The following is a 20,541-nucleotide window of genomic DNA, read 5'->3' on the forward strand; positions in this document are numbered from 1 at the left end:
GTGTGGATATAACACACACAGCTGGATATGTCAGTCTATATACTGGTACCTATTGCTATAGACTGGCAGTGACACATTTACACATCTCCATGTGTGTGTAGATACATGTACACTCATATATAACATATATCACATACATGGATACATACACGGAGACATATATACACCTGTATGCATATACATAAATATATTGATACATCTATGTATACGTATATGCACAAATTAGAAATGTAGATATGTAAATGTGTACATACATAGCTGTAAACACAAACATATGTATGTAGGGCTATGGATATCAATACCTGAATTTACACCCATCCCTATACACAGATCTTCATATGTAAACGTATGTAGATAAGAGTGCACGTTTGTAGAAATTACGGATGTGTATAGCTCAACCTACACACATAAGCACACACCCTCTCTGTGTATTTAGATATGTGCACATGCATGTGTGTAAATGCATGCATATGTATATAAAAATATATACACATTTATATATTTATCTATTCACATAGCTAAAGCTATACCATTACACCTGTACCTATATCAATGCCCATTTACAGTTACATATCAAACTCTATATATGGCTTTTTATATCCATAATACCTACCTGTGTGCACACACATATGGCTAGGCACACGTGTGAGTGGGAGGCGAGTGTGCAAGGGGCAGCGGCTGCTTCCCGTGCAGAGCTCACCTGGAGGGAGATGGCTGGGGGGGGGCAGCCCCTTCCCATGTGCGTGGGGGTGTGTGTGCACGTGGGTGTGTGTGCACAGGCTTTATGCATGCCGGTGTGCACGTGTGTGCACCCCCGTGTGTGTGCAGGATGCTGACAAGTGCTGGTTTGCCCTGGTGCTGCTGTTTGGATCCAGGGCTGCTGTGCCAGGCTGTGGGCACATCCGTGCTGCTCTGGTGCAAAGTGGGGGCAGCACCATGGGGGAGCTCTCTCAGGGCCCCTCTCCCAACTTACTGAGCAGCTCGCTCGCATCCCACCCCGTTCCCATGGGCAGAAGGGCAGAGCCCCCCGTGCCAGGCCGTGGGCACGTTGGCAGGGCCAGGGCGCAGCCACCAGCCAAGTAACCACACTGCTCCTGCCTCCGTTTTACAGGATTTATTAAAACACAGAGAACATAAACCGAAACACACAGAGTACAAAGTAAATGTGAGTGTGTTGGTTACAGGTGCCATAAACCTCCTACGAAAGGTCATCACGCTGCAGTCAGTATCACAAAATAACAGCCCGCCAGGCATGAAGGCAGAAAGGCTTCCACCTCCCTGCTCCAGCCCGGAGCGGTTCCTGCCCGCGCCCTCCTGCGCCCTGCTCAGACCTCACTCAGCTCTGGGCAGCCCACGGCCATGGAGAACAGGGAAGGGGGCAACTGAGAGCTCAAGGGCTCTCTGGCCCCTTCCTTCAGGGGGGTCCCAGGGGAGCACAACCCAGCCCGGGCGCACCCCGTGCCGAGCACCGCAGCAACTGCAGGCGCTCCCCAAGCTGCTCCCCCCTGCAGCCTCCTCCTCCAGGAGCCCCAGCACAGCCCCAGCACAGCCAGGGCAGGCTGCGAGCAGGGGGGCACCGGGGCAAGGCTCAGCCACCTGCCTGGGGGGCCAGGGCGACGTGAAAGGCCACGCACAGGCTCCTCTCCCCCTCCTCCTCCTCCTCTTTACTCCCTCCCTCTGGCAGCAGGGCAGCGGCGGGCATGCACTTGCTCAAACACAAAGAAGACATAAAAATAGAACTCACAGGGAAGCTACCGAACAGGATTAAGCTTGGCGCCTAACGGTCAGCATGGAGGAACTGGACTAGAAACAGAGCTTCCAACAGGTCTCCCTTTAAATCTGATACGTGTCGATAAAAACAGACAGAAATACTGTTACTCTATACCCCTTCTTAACTCATCCCACGTTTTCCAGACAAACTCTTCAAGTCTTCAATAAGAAAGTGCAAAAAATGTACAAGGAAATGAAATCCCCTTCAGAGCAGTCCTTGCAGTGGGGGGGTCACATCGGGCGAAGCACACTCAAAGGCGAGGGGGCACGGGCCTGCGGCAGGGCTCGCGTCCCACGGGCAGCGCCGCCGCACGTCCCCTGCCCCGCCGTGGCGGTGCCGTCCCTCGGCTCCTGCTCGTGGGCTGCAGGGTGGCCCGGGGGGCTGCTGGGGGGACAGAAAGGGGGGCTCACGGTCTGCTGGGCACACGGGAGGGGAGCCACGGCAGCGCCGAGCCCTCTCACACCACGGACGGACCCGCACACATGCTACAGCCAGTCCCCGACGCGTGGAAGGAGGCAGTTGAAGCACAGCCTTACCTCAGGTGGAAATGGGAACTGCAGAAGAAAATCTCAGAAACGGCTAAATATCTATTGGTAAGAGAGAAAACAGCTCGCTCGCCCACAGTCCTTTGGGTTTGCTCGTGGCCCACTAGAATTTGCCCCCTGACTTCACCTGTCAGTCTCCTCTAGAAATCCCAACCTACCGGTCACGTACGGTCCCAGAGGCATCTGACTGTAGTTAACAATCCCACCAGGCCCAGGACCTCGGAAATTCGGCCCAAAGTTGTTGTTGTAGATCTGGGAGGAACCAAAGGAGCCCTGAGGAAATAAACAAGGTGAAACAGGCACTGCCGTGGAGCCCGGAGCACAACCCCAGCCTGCCCTCCACCCTGCCAAGATCCAGCAGGATCTCAGGGCAAGGCCGGGGAGCAGAGCTGGGGACACACAGCACGCACACGACGTGGAGCAGTCGCAGGCCTCCCGGGCAAGCTCTGTGCCCTGGCCCACAGCCCACTGACCTGCTGGACCGGGGGCTCTCCCCCGCGGGTGGTGAGGCGGCTCAGGATGCTGCGCTCCGACATCTGCAGCCGCGCGGCCACGGGCGGGATGCGGGACAGCATGGAGGGCAGGCGCGTCACGTCGGCCTTCATGTCGCTCAGCAGCTCCTCGAGCTGGTTCAGCACTGCAAGGAGCACCCATGGGCGCTGAGCCACGCACCCCAGCCCCCCCCTGCCCCCGGGGTGCAGCGGGCAGCAAGGCAGCTCCAGCCCTGGAGCCGCTCACAAGGAGCCGCTCCCCAGCGCGCTGCGTACCCTTGTGCAGGACGGCGTTTGCAGGCTTGTTCCCAGCGAGGGACTCTTTGGAGAGATGCTGGTGGCTCTCAGCAAGGCACTCCACTTCAGCCAGACGGGCGTTCAATGCCATGGCCGGGTGATTGGGGTCTTGAGTCATGTTGAGGTACGCAGCCCGCCGAAGCTGCTCCTCTATCACCAAGGCCTGCTCCAGCAACTGGGGGGTACAGGAGAGCAAGGATTTGGGACAGATTCGGAACTGCACCAGTGCAAACCAGTGTCACTCTGGAAGCTACAGCTGCCCACATGCCTGCCATCCTCCCCCCCAACCCCAACAAGCTCCTGGGGAATCCCAAAGCAGGCCCAGTCACACACCAAGCATCCCAGAAAGGGATTTGGGCAGCACTTCCATATCACTGAAATTGTCAGGAGCAGGAACAGCGCCCAGTTCGCTCCCAGGCACAAGCCCGGACTGGCCAGCCTGGTCTCACCACCCTCCAGAGCCACCGAGTGCTCCCCCTCTTCCAGCCCTACCCCTCAGGCAGTGCCACGAGTATCTTACAAAACACCCAGCCGCCTCCTGCTCTGCTGCCAAGTGCTTTCTGGCTCCATCCTCGCTGCAGGGGCTCTGCTGTGCCACTGCTAAGGACTCGCCAGCCCTGGACCTGTGACTTGCCTTGAACCGCCGGGCAAGGAACTTGTTCTTCATCTCGAGGTAGTTCCCCTTGTGTATCTCCGACTTGAAGGGCTCGTTCAGAATCACGTAGCGCGGGTCGTTCTGGATGTCCTGCCAGCGGGCATAGCCGTGACTGGGCGCAGAGGAAGCGTCAAGGGAAGAACTGGCCAGGAGGCAGCACTTCTCGGTGACACCTCTCCAATCCCTTTCCCTGCTCCGTTCCCTCCCCATCGCCCCTGCTGCCCTGCTCCCCCTGCTCCACAGAGGTCTCCTCCCCCCCGCAACCTCCCCAGCACCCAGCGCGGGGAGGCAACTGCCCACAAAGCTAAAGGGTACGTGACAATTCCTGCCAACAGCCAGTAGTCGTGTCTTCGGTGCCAGATGTCATAGATCTTGCCGGAGGAGATGGCAGCTCTTTCCTCATTCTGCCACAGCGTGTGCAACTCTGCAGAAACAGGAGAGAGACAGCCTGGTCAGCCAGCAGAGCTGCTGGGGACACTGCAGGAGCACAGCAGGCAGCGTGAGCGAGGAGATTTCCCAGGCAGCCACGGGAACAGTGCAGAGCTGAGACATTTGAGACATTCTGCCACGAGGCTGCAGAACGTTCAAGCTCACAGGCTCTTTTAAAATGCCTCGTCTCTTGCTGTTACCTGTAAAGCCACCGTCAGCGATGTTGAACATGAATCTGAAGTTCACATTTCTCTCATCCTTCTTTCCATCCTCTTCTTCTTCTTTGTCACCATTTTGCTGGGTCTCGCTTTGCTCCTTCTCTTCCACCTTGGTATCCTCTGCTTGGCAAACACACGAAATTATGCCTGTATAATTTACTCAGCCAAAGGCTGATCCGTGTCATCGCTGCCCTATTAACTGCAGGAGGAACTCCCCACTAAAGCTGGGAGAACAACCAGCCCACTCTCTGCTCCACAGCTGCTGACCGTCTGCTCCCTCCAGCAGCTCCTATTGTTTCCACAAGCACAGGCAGTGCCCACTGTAACAGGGTCTGGGGCTCGCTGGCTTCTGAGCATCAGCACAGTGCACTAACTGCTGCAGGTGCTGACAGCTGCCCGTGCAAACACCCTGCAGACGCCTGCCTCTGTGCCACACACCTGCCTTGCTCTCGAGACCTGCCCCCCAGGGCACTTCACGCCACTTCTCTCGCAAAAGCCTCCTTTCTCCTTACCTGGTTTGATTTCTTTGTCCTCCCCTTTACCAGGACTACTGTTCAGCTCTGGCTTTTCCAAAGGCTTCTCTTTTTCTTGAATTCCCTCATCTGTAGAAGGGAACGGGACTGTGAGAAAAACTTGACATGAAAATGCTCTTCAGGGAACAACAATATCTGGATAGACTTTACCCTTTTGGGGTAAAGGAATTATATTGTATGTACATTCAAGTTGTTAAAAAAAAACATCAAATAATATTCTTCTGAATTTTATCAAGAAAATGTACTTAACTTTCCTTGTTACTTGAGATATCTAACAGAACACCTTATTATAAAAGAAAACACTCCCAAAAATGAGCATTTCACAGAACTTACTTTTGTTTTGATTTGCACATCATACTAAACGAGTGCTTTAGTATTACAGTGTAGATTACATTTGTGATAATGTGCTGTCGTTATCTAAACAACAAACTGGAAGTTCAACAGGAAGACTTTTTTTTCAGGAATTTCTACAGGACACTGTGACATCCAGGTTTTCCACGGTGGTTTGGAGAAGAGAAAGACCTAAGCAAGATGCAAGTGCCAGAGCTTCGTACCAGAGGGAAAGCCTGTCAGGAGCAATAGCATACCTGAGGCTGTCACGGTCATGCTCCAGTGTCTGTGTGACTTTAGCTGAAGAATTTCTCCAGCACACATCAATGTCACTGGTAAGTGTCCCAGCCCTCACAAATGTACCAAAGGCTGCTCAGAATGGAGTCTGCACTTGGGGATTACATTCTTCTGTGCCACCAAGAGACTCACCTTTCACTAAAGGCTCAGGAGAAGGCTCAGCCTTTTCACCCTCCTCTTGTTTCTCTTCCTTCAGTTTCTCTTTGCTTTCACAGCTTTCTTGGTGCTCTTCACTTTCCACCTTCTCAGCACTTGCAGGCACCTTAACGTAAAGCATCCACACTTAGCCCAGCAGTCAGAGGGATGCGGTTTGATCCCTGAGCAATGCTGCAGCATTTCCCAAGAAACCCATTACCCCAACTCTGCAGTCTGCTGGGCAGTGGTGTGGGCTTAGGTTCGTGACCAATTCTGTCCCCACACTTCTTCCACAAGGTTTTGTGTTTGTGTGGGAGTGAGGTCTAGTCAGTCTGGATGGGAAAAGACTGCAGAAACTCATGGGAGCATGAAGCTGGGATATTCGAGGGCTGCTAACGCTGGCCTGGTTTCACAGATCTCAGCTCCTGCATGACTCGCAGAGCAGTGACAGCATGAAGTGTCTGTAACTTTGTACTCCAAGAAGGGGAAAGGTTGGAGCCCAGGAAAGGAGAGAGGACATGCAGCACTCAGCCTAGCATTGCCCATTTCTTGGGAGAGCTCCAAGTTCCCAGGCAGGCATTGAAAAGGCCTCCCGGAGGAGATGCTGAAAAAAGCCACCCTACCTGGCTGTCAGACACCTTCTTGGGTTTCTGCTCCACTTGTTCCTTTTCCTCTTGGAATCCAAGTTGTGTTTCTATTTTTTCTGTAACAGCAGCAAAGCAAGGAAGCTGTTGACAGGGACTCCTGGACTTTGCCACCTGCACAGTGCCAGGCAGATACCTGCAAAACCTTCTGATGCCTTGTTCCACCTCCCTTCCTCAGCCAGACCAAAATCACTTGGAAACCCACAGGCACATTTACCTGCAAGGGTAAGAGGTCCTGTGTGCATATGCGCTGGGCTGGCCGGGACAGGGGTGTTGGGGTCTGAAGAAACAATCTCACTGCACTTCTTGCTCTCTGGGCCTTCAAGAATCAGATCTGGGGTGCTGTACTTCCCGTTGACGTGCTCAAACTCCTGGACCTGGGGCAGACGCATGCCAGCAAGTCAAACACAGTCAGGCAGCAGCACAGTAACAGCCAGTCTCAGGGCACTTCTGTGCCTGCAGGTAGTGGCACACTTTGCTGAGCAGCAGATGCCTCTGTCCACAGCAGCGTGGGCTGTCCGTGCCTTGCTGCTCTCCAGGCTCCCAGGTCTCAGCAGCACCTCCACCAGCTGCCCTGCATCAGAACCTCCCTGCCCAAGGCAGCAGGCACCGTGTTTACACAGAAAGCTCCCCGTGTTCTCCCTTGCATGGATTATGATGTGGGGAACCACACTGATGAAAAAGGAGTCTCAGCAATGGACTTGGCAAGCAACCCATCACTTGCAATCTGTGGATGTCCGATTCTGCAAGACAGCTGAGCATCCACCTCCTCCTCTATACCTGACTAACTGCTGCTATCTATGGGGTCAGCACATGCCTGGGATTAGCCACACAACAGAGAAACTCGCTGAGTTCAGTCCCAAATCAAGGCTGGATGTCTCTCTAAAAGACATGCTTTGGTTCAACAAGATTCTGGGCACAATGCAAGGTGCTGCAAGTTAAAATCTCTGGCCTGTACAGCACAGGAGGTCTGAGAGGCGACCATAATAGTCCCATCTGAAGTTAAAAAAAACCTACAAAACTAAGAATTTTTGCAAGTTCAAAATGTGATTTTCTCATGATTTTTTTTGCCAAGCCTGCACTTTACCTCCAACTGACCTAGATCACTAAAATACCACAGACAGAGCTGTGGTATTCCCACCCAGTCTGGAGCAAACTAAAGCCTAGAAGAGCCTCTTTTCCTGACTTTTCGAGCCCAGTGCTACAGACCCTGTATGTTCAGGCTGCTTTACATGCAGATTCACCAAGTAGCGGGATCACCACACCCACCCTGCCAGGGACATTTGACCCCATTGCACTGAGACTCACAGCTCTGGGGAGGCTGAACAAATCTCCAGTGTGATTTCTTTTTTTTGTCACCCAGACTATGAAATACCTCTCATCCCACATGCCTTCAGGAGAAAGAAGTGGCAGGATTGGAAAGGCCGTTTGCATTACCATCACACATGTCTGTGACAAAAACAGATGTGCAGGGAGTCGTGGAGACTCAGCGAGGGGATCCCTGGCAAGAAGGCATTTACAAGTGTCCAGAACATACCTGAAATGGCACATTTAAAATTTTACTCACCCACCTTCTTCCTTACTAGTGACATAACTCCTATCCGAGTCAGCACGTGCTGCCGTGACAGCCCTTCCCGAGGAACGCCATCTGCAAAGGTTTCAGCACCATCTGCTCCAGGTTCACATAAATGTCTCATGAACAGAGAGACGTACGCCCTACAGAAGGAAGGCAAAAGCTTTTTCTAGCCTGGACCACAAGCCCCCTGCTGAGCAAAGCACCCAAGCTGTCTGCTTTCACCAGAGGGCAGGGGCAGAGTCCCACCGCCAGGCACACAGCAGGAAGAAGCTGCGTGTAACAAACCCAGTGCAGAGCCTGGGACAGACCTCAGCGTGCCCGCCTGGGACCACCGTACCTGAACTCCTTCTCGCTCTTCCCTCGCAGATCCCGGACCAGCCAGTGAGAGTTGAAGGCATCCTGGGGCGGCATGCCCCACCGCATGATGGCGTTCAGGAAAGCCTTGCGCTGACGGGCATTGAACCCGAGAACCTGCAGGGAGCAGAGGTGTCACTGTGATCACAACATGAAAATATGATGAAAATAAGACGTGAAAATAAGATGCCTTGAAAACATGCGGCATCTCAGAGCCTTGCAGCTGTCACACGTGCTGAACCAGGACTGATGCTGGTGACCCAGCACAAAAGAGAACAGATATCAGATGTGCTCTGGCCAATGCTGACCCTCACCTCAATATTCCCCCCAACTCTTGCCAGCAGAGGAGGAAGAGGCTTGTCTCGGTCACTCTTCAGCTGTCTTCGTGATTGTCTCCTGCCACCTAGAGTCAAGCAGCCTAAGTGATGAACATGCCCAGCCAACGAGGAAGGATGGTCAAAGTGCAGATGCTGATGGCCCTGTGCTCCAAGCTTCCTGAACTCCCTCCTGATGGGAGCAGAACCTGCACAGACCACCAGCTGTGTGTGCAGTCCCCACCACGCTGGTCTCCCCAGGCCAGGGGCACTTTCCAGCACTTACCAGGCAAGGGAATACCATGCCTGTTACTCCTGTGGTCTAGATCCTTCTAACACAAAGACCAGGCCAAGGTCTTGCAACAGCCAGTGAGCAAAAGAGCAGGTCATGTTTCCTGCCCTGGAAATCACCTCACCTTGCAAGGTGAGCTGGAATACCTCCCTCTGAACGGAGGCTACAAAGCAAGCCAGTCCCTCCAGCACAGACATTCCTGTAGCACTGGAGTGCCAGCCAGCCCCAGATCACAGGCTACCACTGAAGGTCCTGCAGAGCCAACTACGGTGGAGTATCAAATGATTTAACTCACTCTGACCTTCTGGTCTCTCTTCAAAGTCTTCATCCTCATCCTCAGAGCCAATGGAGTACTCAGACTGGTTGTCAGAGAGCTCGTCCTGCCACTCTGCAGACCACAAGGGAGGCAAGGTTAGCAGAGAAGACTGCAAGCCTGCCCAGCAGGGACAGCAGGACAGGTGAGAGACTGCCCACAGGCTGGTGCAACCAGCATCCAGCACCAGGCAGCAAGAGAGAAAGACGCAACAACGAACAGGAAATCACAATCTCAGCTATTCCAGAACTATTATTGTCCTATACAGAAAATATAGATATGTTTATAAAAATATTTTGCCCACAGACATGTTTTTTCCTAAATTCTTCCTGCAAAAAGTTACAGACAAAAAAAAAAGTTTCAGAATTGGGGAAGCACAGACCCAGGCAGTCTATCAAACTGCAGAGAAAGGCTGAGCACCCAAATACAGCCACTGTGTTCACTGGAGAACCCGGGTGTGCAATTCTTGAGAAGCAAGCCCACAGGGCCTGCTACCCGCCCCTGAGCCCACGTGGCAGCTGAGCAGTCGAGGCCATACCTTGGTCCTCCTGCGAGGCATCGTTGTAATTGACCTGCTTGCGGATTCTCTTCCCTTTCCCCAGGTTCCTGGCCAGATCTTCCTGCTGCTGCTCATAGTGGTGCCGCAGTAGCTTCTCCCAGTAGTCGGGGTCCACATTCTCCTCTTGCTTGATGATCTCACGTTCCACCTCCTCCTGCAAAGCAGAAGATAAAAGGCTTGAGACAGGAGCTGCAGACCCCCCCACGTCACACTGCTGCCTGTCTTCTAACTGCACTCCAGGGAAAAAGGAAGGGAGGGCACTGAGCCATTTGCTGGCCAGCAAGATCTTCAGGCATGCTTTGACCAGCCAGTGGTCTGTTGCCTTCACCCTGCTCTACTTGTATATACACACTCCAAATGTCACTCCTGTCTTGCCCAAATGTACCGACCTCGGTGCAAGGCTGTCAAAGGGCTGAGACAACGTCCCCACCAGCCACCTGTACCTAGAAACAGCCCCTACAAACACTGCCACCCCTCCTGCCCTGCAGAGCCCGTACTCAGGTCTAGGGAAAAATTACAGATGTGCAGAGATTTCCCAGAATAGCAGCCTGCTACAGACCTGGGAGACTGATGAAGGAAGGAGTCAGTCAGCTACTGGGAAAATAAAAGCAATACAGTACACAAGCAGCACCATGCCTGCTCTGTCTCCAGGGAGCAGCCTTCAGAGGGACAGCACAAAGTGCCTACGTGCTGGTGGCAATATCGCATCCTGCAGCTGTGGGAACAACCAGAAGAGCTACCTCACAGGGAAGGGACTCAACACCAAAAACATTTCCATCCGTGTGGCCATTTCACAGCTCCTCAGGTTCCCGGGAGACCCAGCCCGCCAGCCCCTGGATATCCTTATTGCTTCCACCTTAAACATCAGTCCTCTACCATCTTTTTCCGATGGGAAAGGAGGCCCAAAGTACTGAGTGCTACTGAGAGTCTGCACCAGGCCAGAGAACCGCTGCAGAGAACCACTTGCAAGAACAAGAAAGGGAGAGGAAGACGCACATATGGAGGGACACACACATAGATGCGATTATAAGACATGATACTAATCACATTACCACACCATCCTCTTCTCTCACAACATACTGGGCCACTTTAAAGGAGCTCAGATACTCGTTCATGTTCTGCAGCTCAGTGTCATCAGTTGCATCCTGGTTTCGGTCCAGAAGCTTAGAGATAGCAGCATCGTCATAGTGGATCACACTGCTGTCATCCACATCCTTATTGTCACCTGGAGAGCAAAATGTGGGAAACAGAAGGCAAATCACCTCGCCTGCCCCCCGAGAAGGGCGAGCTCAGGTTGGGCTCAGGGCCGAGCCGCCCCAGCAGTGGGGGCTACAGACCTGGAGGGGTGCCACCGTGCTTTTTTTTCATGCCAGGAGTCACTGCACCCCCTTTGGTTGACAGCGTGTCGGAGAAAGGGGTGACAGCATCTGGCATGGTGATTCGCTGCCCCTGAGACACCATGCCTGCAAGAGGAAGAACAGGAGTGAGTCCCAACAGTTCAGACAGGGACCTGCCTCGCTCAGAGCACCCCCAGCTCCCTCCCGACCTCACCTTCCACATCATCCTTGAAGAGCTCTTCCGTCCCGAATTTAAGGATGTCATCCAGCTCCTGCTTGGTCATGGAGCCCGACTTCGAGCCAAGCCCAGGACGGACAACCAAGTGGGTGAGCATCATCTTCCTTTTGGCCACCTGGGTGATCCGCTCCTCCACAGAGGCTCTCGTCACGAAGCGGTAGATCATCACCTTCTTGTTCTGCCCGATGCGGTGAGCTCTGCTGAACGCCTGCAGGCAGAGAACAAAGCTGTAGAGCAGCTCGTTCGCAGCCAGCCTGAGCAGTGACCCCAGCCTGGCCCCAGACCCCAGCCGGAGGAGCCCCTCTCTCCCAGAAGTGAGGTCCCCAGTGCTGAGGACAAGGCTGGGAACTGCTCCCCACTGCTGTCGAGGATGGCACCCCACCACGCCACACAAGGAGGCCAAGTTCTGATCCCTCCAGGGCATAAAAGGCACCAGCAAGAGCAAAGTTCAGTTCAACAAACAGCTGCTACAGGGCGGTGGAGCAAAAGAGGCTCCTCAGAGACAACCTGAAGGCTTTGTGGGAGTCCTCCTTCCCCCTCCACTGACTGCAGGCAAACCAGCTCCCTAAAGGAGGCCTCTAACCGAAGGGTCTGAAGGCAGGCAGTGTAGGGACGTTCCTCTCAGGAACCCTCTGTCTGCAGATTCACCAGGCCCTCAGTTCTCCATCACCACCCCGTACCAGCACATCCTCTTGCCAAAGACTCAGGAAAGGGAAATGCTGGCACAGATGGGCAGCTCAGGAGAGGATCTCCTCTCAGCCAGGATGCAGGGAAGGAAAAGCATTTGTCCACGCTTTTCCGTTATTTTTAGAGGCATTTGCTGCTCAGCCCCTCCAGCTGCCGTTTCCCATTGGTGGGGTCAGGCATTAGCTGCTGTTCACCAGAGGCTTTTGGGAACACAAGTGGAAGGTCCCCAGAACAGGAGGAGACACCTGGTTGCAAACAAGCAGCAGGAGAGAACAAGAAGCCTATGGAGGAAAGCCAGTTTTATGCCCAGTGCTCCCCCACACCACAGACAGGCCGGGCCAAGGGCAGCAGTAATGGGAAGGGGGCTCCTGAACAGAAACGTGCCCTGCAAACACTGCAGGTGTCAGCAGCTCAGTGGGCAGAATGTGCAAACAGAGGGCCCAGCCAGAAAGGTACTTACTATACTGGAAGGAAAAGAAAAAGTAATAAACCTGTATGTCATTGTGGGGATTCCAGTCAGAATCATAAATAATGACTGTGTCGGCTGTAGCAAGGTTTATGCCCAGACCACCGGCGCGGGTAGAGAGGAGAAAGCAGAACTGCTGAGCACCAGGAGCTGAGAAAGACAAACCCACAGGTGGTAAAAGGTGAGACAGAGAGGAGCTTGGCTTACTTGGAAGGGTGCAGTACCGTGCTTTAGTTATAAAAAATCAGGAATCATCAGTCTAAGCCAACAAGCAACAGGCAGGGAAGGCAAGGAGTACAAATACATCACTGCCTGGAAATCAGTTATTGGAGAAAATACAGCTCCAGACCTGAAGGGGAAGCTCTGCAGCCTACTGAGGCCTTGAAGGGATATGCCAAGTCTCTCAAGCCAAACAGGCTGTCAGGACCAGGCTCAGACACCACTGGAGGGTGCATGCAACCCCACACACCACCTGGACTGTGTGAGCGGGGGCTGTTCAGGCACAGGCAGCCTGACCCCGCTGCTGGCTGCTGCCAAAAATCCCCCCCAGCAGGCAGTGCCTGCACCTGCTCCTCCAAGGGAAGAAAAGCAAGTACCGTTAAACCTGTCTATGGCCTCCTGGCGCAAGCCTCCGGTGATGCCCCCATCTATCCGCTCGTACTTGTAGCCTTCGTACTCCAGGAAGTCCTCCAGCAAGTCCAGCATCTTTGTCATCTGCAGGATGAGGCAACCACGGTGTGAGCAGCTCTGCAGGATCTGTGCTGCAGGGAGCCTGGCCGTGCCCAGGGCTGGGGGACACTGCTGCAAACAGCAGCACCCCGAGGCACTGACCGTGCTCCCCACATCCCGCTGTGTGCCCTGGAGCCACTGCCAGGCTCACCCCCACAGCCTGAAGGTCACGGTGGGCAGCAGCCCTGCAAGCAGCAGGGTACTGCAGAGGAGCAGCACTCACATCTCATCCTCCAGAGGCAGCTTTGCCAACGTGAGGGCATTATGTCTGAACGGCCTTCCCCAAGGGGAAGCGCTATTACTACTCTCTCTCTTTTATCCACAGATAAAAAAAATAAAAGGTTTTAAACATTACAGGGACTCCCTCAGGAGAGGGACGAATGCAATCCATCCACCGTGACTGCCAAGGTGTCACACTGTGATATAAGCTGTCAGCAGCTCTTCCACCTATTTCTATCTGTACCTAACAAAATTCTCATACAGAACAAAAAAAGCCTTAATTTTGCAATTTTGAAGGTTCCTCGCTAGCCCTTCCACACTGCTCACCTGGGAGAAGATCAGAACCCTGTGACCCCCATCCCGTAACTTCTTCAGCATCTTTTGGAGCAGCATCAGTTTCCCAGAAGATTTAACCAAAGAATTCCCATCATAAGATCCATTAGGCAGAACCGGAGCCTCCTGTGAAGACATTCTGGTTAGCCTTGAGTAAAACATTCAGTAACTTCAGGGAGAAACTCACACGCATTGCAAGGACAAAATATTTGTATCAAATCACTCCCACCAAAACCTGCACCTTTAACCAGAGACAGATCATGGAAACAACCCCACTGAGGGATTACACAACGCTCTGTGAGATGTCTCCACACAGAGTTCACGTACCACAGCAGCCACAGGGAAGAGGTACGGGTGGTTGCAGCACTTCTTCAGATCCATCATGATGTTGAGCAGTGAGACCTGGTTCCCTCCACCTTTGGAATTCAGGGCTTCAAAATTCCTTGTCAGTATGAACTTGTAGTACTTCCTGCACAGGTGGGGATGGGACAGACACCGGTATTATGGGCCTGGCAAAAACCAGATGGCACCAACGAACTCCAATTAAGTCAATGGAGCTTCAAAAGGGCTATCTGGTACAGGGACTTTTGTTTTTTTTTAAATGATGGTTCAGCATCCCCAGCCTGGGGCCAGGTCCGTTTGGCTGTTCTGCGGACACCACAGCCCCTGCCCCAGGGGAGCCAGGCACAGCCTGCTGCGATGCTGTTACTCACTTTTGCATTTGGCTCAGCTCCACTCTCACTATCAGCTCTGTCTTGGCCGGCATGTTCTTGAAGACATCCGCCTTGAGCCGCCGCAGCATGTGGGGACCCAGCAGGTCATGGAGCTTTTTGATCTGGTCCTCCTTGGAGATGTCTGCAAACTCCTCCAGGAATCCTTCCAGGTTACTGTGAAAGCAACCACAACACAGCACTAAGCAAAAGGGACATTTTTGCAGGCTGTTCTCCCTTTCCAGGGAGAGAACTTGTGCAACTTACTTAAACCTCTCAGGAGTCAGGAAATTGAGCAAGTGGAAGAGCTCTTCCAAGTTGTTCTGGAGTGGAGTCCCGGTGAGCAGCAGCTTGTAATCAATCTTGTAGCTATTTAATACTCTAAAGAACTTGGAAAAGAAATCACATGAAGTTAAAAGAACTCCGAGGAACTCACAAATCATCTGGGAACAATTAGATCTGCAGAGTGCACACATGGAAACTCAGCAGTGACCCCTCCTCCCTCTCCTTGTGCAAAGCCAGACCACCGCCTGCATGTCCTGCTCAGAGCCATTCCCACTCATCCAAAAAAAAAAAGAAAAAAAAGCAAATTGCTTTTTCTCAAAAATCAGAAGAAAAGAAAACGCTCCACTATGTGTTCTGCTTAAAAAGCACCAATGGCTTCTTCCCTTTGTTTAAAACAACCAGCCTCGCGTCTTTTGCGTGCAGAGCTGGAGCACTGAACATAAAAGATGTAAAACTCCTGAGTGCATCAGACACTTCCCTGCCTGTCTGCCTGCTGGCTTCATGCTGCTGCAGGACAAGCTGAGCTCTTCAGCCCGTGCTTCATCCACCAGCAGGCAGGCTCACTGCCCCGAGCCTGCTGCTGGCACCACCAGCCAGGCTGCCACCTAGCTCACTACTGACGGCTCTCTAATGCGAGAGGGCGTCAGAGAGAGAAATCCCACTGAAACACGCCCCAGGCAGAGCCTGTGCAAGCTGAGGACATCTTTCATCCCAAGCAGCAAAGTGCAGAGCAAGAGACTGGCTGTGCAGGGGGCATTTTATCTCTGCAGCAAAAGCACTGGGTTGGAAGAATTGCTCACAAATGTCCTCTACCTACTTTGGACTGGTTGTTCTTCAGCCTGTGTGCTTCATCCACCACCAGACAGGCCCATTCTATCGAGCCCAGCACCGCCTGGTCAATGGTGATCAGCTCGTAGGAGGTGAGCAGGACATGGAACTTGATTTGGGCTTCCTTCTGGAGGAGCAGAGGAAGAGAAAAGCCAGGTTACAAGACGGCAGGAAACGGGACAGCCTCCACCGGTGGTGCTGCTGCAAGTGACACCAATTGTTCATGCCAGCAGAACCCATCTGAACATTAGAATGAAGCAGGGGATTACAGAAACAGAAAAAGGTCTGGCAGAAATCTTCACAGCCTCTTTGGAAAAGAGCTGATTAGGGACCTAAGGAACCTCCCTCTCTGGAGGTCAGTCAGTGAGAACAGGGGCAGCACACAGACTTAGCCCCTACCTTCATCCGGAAGACTTTCTTCCCACTGCGGATGGCATTGTCTTCAAAAGAGAACTCATTTTCCCGGATGACCGACCGGCTTTCTTTGTCCCCTGTGTAGGTCACGACGTAGAAGTCAGGCGCCCACATCTCAAACTCACGCTCCCAGTTGATGATGGTGGAGAGCGGGGCACTGACCAGGTACGGCCCTTTCGAGTGGCCCTGCTCAGGGAGACAAAGCCCAAGCTGCTCCCTCCGTGCCAGGAGGCTGAGCAGCTCATAGCCATCCCAGGGACTGCTGTGTGCTCACCTCCTTGTACAGGGAATACAAGAACACGATGGTCTGCACCGTCTTCCCCAGCCCCATCTCATCAGCCAGGATTGTATCAGTCCCTTGGGCCCAGGAAAATCTCAGCCAGTTGAGCCCTTCCAGCTGGTAAGGATGGAGCGTGCCTCCCGTAGCATCGATGTACCACGGCTGTTTGTCAAACTTAACTGTAGGCTGAACAAAGGCACAAAGCAGTCATCAATTCCCTCTCCCTTCTCTGTAGTCGAGCACATCCCTCCTTGGGACACAGAATGGCCCCAAAAGAGATGCAGACACAGCCCTGCCCCTTAGCACAGGTCTTTCACAGCACACGTCCATTTCTCCCAGTGCATGTGAGACCTGCACAGGTTTGGGGAAAGGAGACCCCAAACATCCTTGTGCACGGGGTGAAGGACCCCAGGGCTTCAAATGAAAAAAAGAAAAAGAAAGAAAGAAAGAAAAACTGTCTCTGAAGGGACAAAAGAAGAAAAACGTAATGGGTTCGGGACACAGAGAGACCTTCCTTTTTGTGGGCTCACACATCCTCTTGCTGAACCCACCGTTCTTACTTACATCAACAAGAGGAGTTTCTGGAGGCTTTTCTAGCTTCTCCTCCTTCAGCTTTTTCCCTTTCTTGTTCAGCTTCTTTAGAGGGCGTGTGTCTTCCCCCAGCATCAGCTCCCTGAAACAGTGAGCACTCATCGGGAAAAGGCAGACAGACATTTGTCTCCCGGTCTCAAGCCAGGGGTTAGAAATGCCTCTCAAATTCCACTGCCTGCTTCCCCACAGGAGCTTTTCTGGCCCAGTTCCCATGGGCACTCATGGAGCATTAATTATCCCCTTCCAAGAGTCCTTGCAACATCAGCCAAAATGAAGGACAGCAATCTCATCCGAGCGTTATATTTTCCCCCACAACATATACACAGCAGCACCATGGAGCCTCCATGAAGCACAGTGAGGCTGTGAGTATTTCCAGCAGTATAGATGTAGGAGAAGAGGAGCAAGAGCTGGAAAACAGCCAACAGACAGGATTTCAAGGCAGCCCTGAGTGGTGGAGCATTTCCATGAGAGATCTTACCAAGACCCAGCTTTGAGAAAGTGCTCAGCAACCACCCTCTGAAAGGCAGCTACAGGTGTGCAGCACACATCAACTGCAGTCACACCGCCTGGATGGCTCGTACCTGTGATTCCAGTAGAGGAGCTTGAGGTTTTCGTAGTAGGGAATGTCAATCTCATCGATCTCCCAGGTGCACTGGTCATACGGCAGATCTTTCCACTTGATCAGGTAATGAATGTCTCCCTTTTTATCGAAGCTATAATACACCATGTAAAACATATCAATGAGACAAAAAAAGTGATGAAAACAGCCTCTGTGTGCATTTCACAGTATTGGCACAATGCTCACTTTGAAATGAAAATCTTTTGAGACAAGAAACCCTACACACAACAGTACCTGACGTGGTAATTCCTCAGTGGCTGTCCCAGACACCCAGGAGACTCACATCTGAGTCTGCCAGAGCACAAGCCCCAGAGACAGCTGTTTGTCTGACAGCTCTCATCTCTCTGCCACGCACAGATGAGTGTACGTCCACATATAAATATGGACTACTGCCAGCCGTGGGTGGAGACAGCATGTCCAAGGGCAACAAGTCCAGGAGCATCCCCCTGGAGGAACACCACGGCTTCATCAGCTGGAGGCATGATCCCCAGGAAAAAGCTAACCATAATCTGCTTCCACAGAACCGGATACTTCATCCTCTGCTTTTGCATACATTCCACGACATCCAAGTATAGCTAAAAAACCATGAGGAAACCATCGACAGTTTCCAGCAGAAATGCCCATTGATCTGCTGCATATGTTAGCCAAGAGCCACCACAGGCTCTGTCCATGTTGCCTGTGACATGGCATGGTTCTTCTTGTCTCTGCTAATAAGCTACTGGTCCACACCCTAAAGAGCAAGTACTTATACCCGCACTTTAATTTTATACACGTATCTGTTCCACATTGGCACAGGAAATTGCTGTTGTTTATCACAGGTGATGGCATTCCCATGGAAAAAGCTCTAAAGGCTTCTCTTCCATTTCACTGAACCCTGTGCTCCTGTTTTACCAGGACTGGATGAAGAGCAGAGCTTACTCTCTTTTTTCTGTAGCATTCATTACTCAATGAAGCTTCAGTTACACTGAAAAATGAACAAACACACTACAGAGGCCAATTATGTACCTATGGGAAAATAAACTTTGCCTTATTAGCAGACAATGTAAAGCTCGCAGGAAAATTAGCCAGACAGATTTGTTTGTTTTCTGTCAAACAGCCTCCAAGCAGTGTGGCTGCTTGAATTTTCAAGTTGCCACTTGAAATATAGAAATTCAATAAAAAGGTGTTTCTAGCTGCTTGATGTAAAAAAAAAAATAATATTTGCACAGCAGATTTCCTGTGCAGGATATTTCTTCTGCACAAAGGAAATGCAAACGTCAAGGCTTCATCACAGAGTAAGGCACTTGTTCAAATTCCTATCCTCGGGCACAGTTCCTACCAGCAGTAGGAGGAGGTAAGTGGGCATTATGCACCTCTCCAGTACGTGTAATATCGGATCCCTGCTGCCAGCTTACCTTTAATGTGAATGCAGATGGGCTGCATGGTTTCTGAGAGGAACAAATGACCTACACAGAAATGGACCGGTGTTCAAAAGCAGTTTAGGTCAGCAATAGCAGCCACAGGGTACAATCGATGGAAGAAAGCCTGATCACCAGGTTGCAGCAGCAATTTATGGAATAATTAGGCTGCATCGGGGATCCAAACAATACATCTGGGAAGAATGGAGCAACTCTATGCAGCCAACTTTTGGGAAAATTTACTACCTCTATTATTAATGTGCAACATAACCGAAGTGAAAATAAGGCATCAATTCACTGCTGGTGCTGGTATCACCTCAGGAGCAACCACCCCAAGGTGACAGCAACCTTGAAACAAGCCAGCAGCTGAAATTCTATCAGACTGGGAACTCAGTTTTGCAGAGGGACAAGAACTTTCAGCCTTGGGGAGGAGACCTCAGTCAACCCTCCCTTCACCCAAACCAGCTGGCAGCTCAGGCTGCTCCCCAGAAACTGGGCACTGCCCTGAGACTGGGAACATGCCCGCATGGGCTGAATGTGCATGGCCTTCACCATCACTGCAGCAGCTCTGTATGTGTGGATTTCGGGGCTGGAACAGCCCAGCCAGCACATATCGGCTGCTCCTGACAGGCAGCTCCAGCCAGATGTCCTCAGCAAAACCACAGACAGCTACTGCGGAGTTAACAGTTGCCATAAACTGGGTTTTATACAGAAATCCCACGGCTGGCAGTGTAATAGGTGTCCCAGGGTGTGACAGGTGCCCCAGGAGCTCAGCTCACCAGACAGACCATCAGAATTAGATCTGTGCACAAAGGGAAAACCAGCACAGGAGACTGAGTGGCCTCTCAAAGCTCCAGCTGCAAAGCTTGGGGGGGCACGGGGAGGGTGACACCACTCCCCAGGGATCCGGGCGCCCTGGCAGCACCCTTCTGCTGCCTGTTCCTCCTCACCTGTGGTTCAGGATGCGGTGGATCATCATCCACTCGGGCTTGATGCCGTAGCGGTAGAACCGCTCCTCCATCTTGGCGTACTGCGGGTCCTTGTTCTTCCGCTTCTCCCTCTGGCTGTCCTCGTCCCCAGAGCCGTAGTCGAAGGCCGGCGGCTCATCCATGTCGTTCTTCCTTTGGTAGTTGCGGTACATCACCGTGTGGTAGAGCTCCAGCTGCAGCAGGACAGAGCTGCCGTCACCCCTCCGGCTGCAGGGGAACGGCCAGGGCCAGGGCACACCGTGGCCAGCCCCATGCTCACCTGCAGCTCCTTGACCCAGGAGCAGTGCCAGTAGGACAGCCCTGCCCACTTGACGAAGAACTCCCGCTCTGGGATGCCCTCCAGCACCTTGGGCAGTGGCAGAGGCAGCTCCGCATCCGGGGCCGGCAGCGTGGACGGGAGCGGGGCTGGTGGCTCCTTCCAGGTCCAGTGCAGGATGCGTTGCACCTTGCCCTTTAAAGGGGGGCACTGAGGATGAAAAAGAAAATCCACAAGAGCGCGTGGTTTAACGTGAACCCTGTCAGGCCTCGGATCCCCCCACATCCCTCCCTCCAGCCCCCAGAGCCCCAGGTGTCCGTGTGAGCAGCCCCCCTGTGGGGACAGGCCTTGCCACCAGGGCAGCCTGAGCACCATAAATGTTTCATTACTCCCACATTTAATTCCCCAGC

At 52.6% G+C, this 20,541-nt stretch overlaps 1 protein-coding gene across 9 annotated transcripts in view; it reads right to left on the minus strand.

Moving 5' to 3' along the window:
• Positions 1–1,099: 1,099 nt before the first annotated feature.
• CHD5 (chromodomain helicase DNA binding protein 5) overlaps positions 1,100–20,541 on the minus strand; it is a 32,072-nt gene continuing 12,630 nt past the window's right edge. For 6 of the 9 annotated variants that reach the window (XM_072026991.1, XM_072026993.1, XM_072026995.1 and 3 more), the window contains 33 exons: positions 20,135–20,341; positions 19,837–20,048; positions 17,452–17,583; positions 16,844–16,952; positions 16,274–16,465; positions 15,985–16,185; positions 15,575–15,712; positions 14,740–14,861; positions 14,476–14,649; positions 14,090–14,231; positions 13,757–13,888; positions 13,078–13,195; positions 12,507–12,631; positions 11,305–11,536; positions 11,091–11,216; positions 10,806–10,978; positions 9,733–9,907; positions 9,177–9,269; positions 8,590–8,678; positions 8,259–8,392; positions 7,917–8,061; positions 6,563–6,722; positions 6,325–6,404; positions 5,699–5,828; positions 4,919–5,008; positions 4,389–4,526; positions 4,075–4,183; positions 3,739–3,871; positions 3,084–3,279; positions 2,790–2,953; positions 2,475–2,589; positions 2,308–2,358; positions 1,100–2,155 (listed from right to left, as the gene is read on the minus strand). In XM_072026991.1, coding sequence (XP_071883092.1) covers positions 2,351–2,358; positions 2,475–2,589; positions 2,790–2,953; positions 3,084–3,279; positions 3,739–3,871; positions 4,075–4,183; positions 4,389–4,526; positions 4,919–5,008; positions 5,699–5,828; positions 6,325–6,404; positions 6,563–6,722; positions 7,917–8,061; positions 8,259–8,392; positions 8,590–8,678; positions 9,177–9,269; positions 9,733–9,907; positions 10,806–10,978; positions 11,091–11,216; positions 11,305–11,536; positions 12,507–12,631; positions 13,078–13,195; positions 13,757–13,888; positions 14,090–14,231; positions 14,476–14,649; positions 14,740–14,861; positions 15,575–15,712; positions 15,985–16,185; positions 16,274–16,465; positions 16,844–16,952; positions 17,452–17,583; positions 19,837–20,048; positions 20,135–20,341 — 4,494 coding nt within the window. In that variant the 3' untranslated portion in view covers positions 1,100–2,155; positions 2,308–2,350. The remainder of the gene's footprint in view (positions 2,156–2,307; positions 2,359–2,474; positions 2,590–2,789; positions 2,954–3,083; positions 3,280–3,738; positions 3,872–4,074; positions 4,184–4,388; positions 4,527–4,918; positions 5,009–5,698; positions 5,829–6,324; positions 6,405–6,562; positions 6,723–7,916; positions 8,062–8,258; positions 8,393–8,589; positions 8,679–9,176; positions 9,270–9,732; positions 9,908–10,805; positions 10,979–11,090; positions 11,217–11,304; positions 11,537–12,506; positions 12,632–13,077; positions 13,196–13,756; positions 13,889–14,089; positions 14,232–14,475; positions 14,650–14,739; positions 14,862–15,574; positions 15,713–15,984; positions 16,186–16,273; positions 16,466–16,843; positions 16,953–17,451; positions 17,584–19,836; positions 20,049–20,134; positions 20,342–20,541) is intronic. The other 3 variants (XM_072026994.1, XM_038166508.2, XM_072026992.1) reach the window with 3 other exon arrangements.

This window comes from Anas platyrhynchos, chromosome 22, assembly GCF_047663525.1.
Source record: "Anas platyrhynchos isolate ZD024472 breed Pekin duck chromosome 22, IASCAAS_PekinDuck_T2T, whole genome shotgun sequence".
NCBI lineage: Eukaryota > Metazoa > Chordata > Aves > Anseriformes > Anatidae > Anas > Anas platyrhynchos.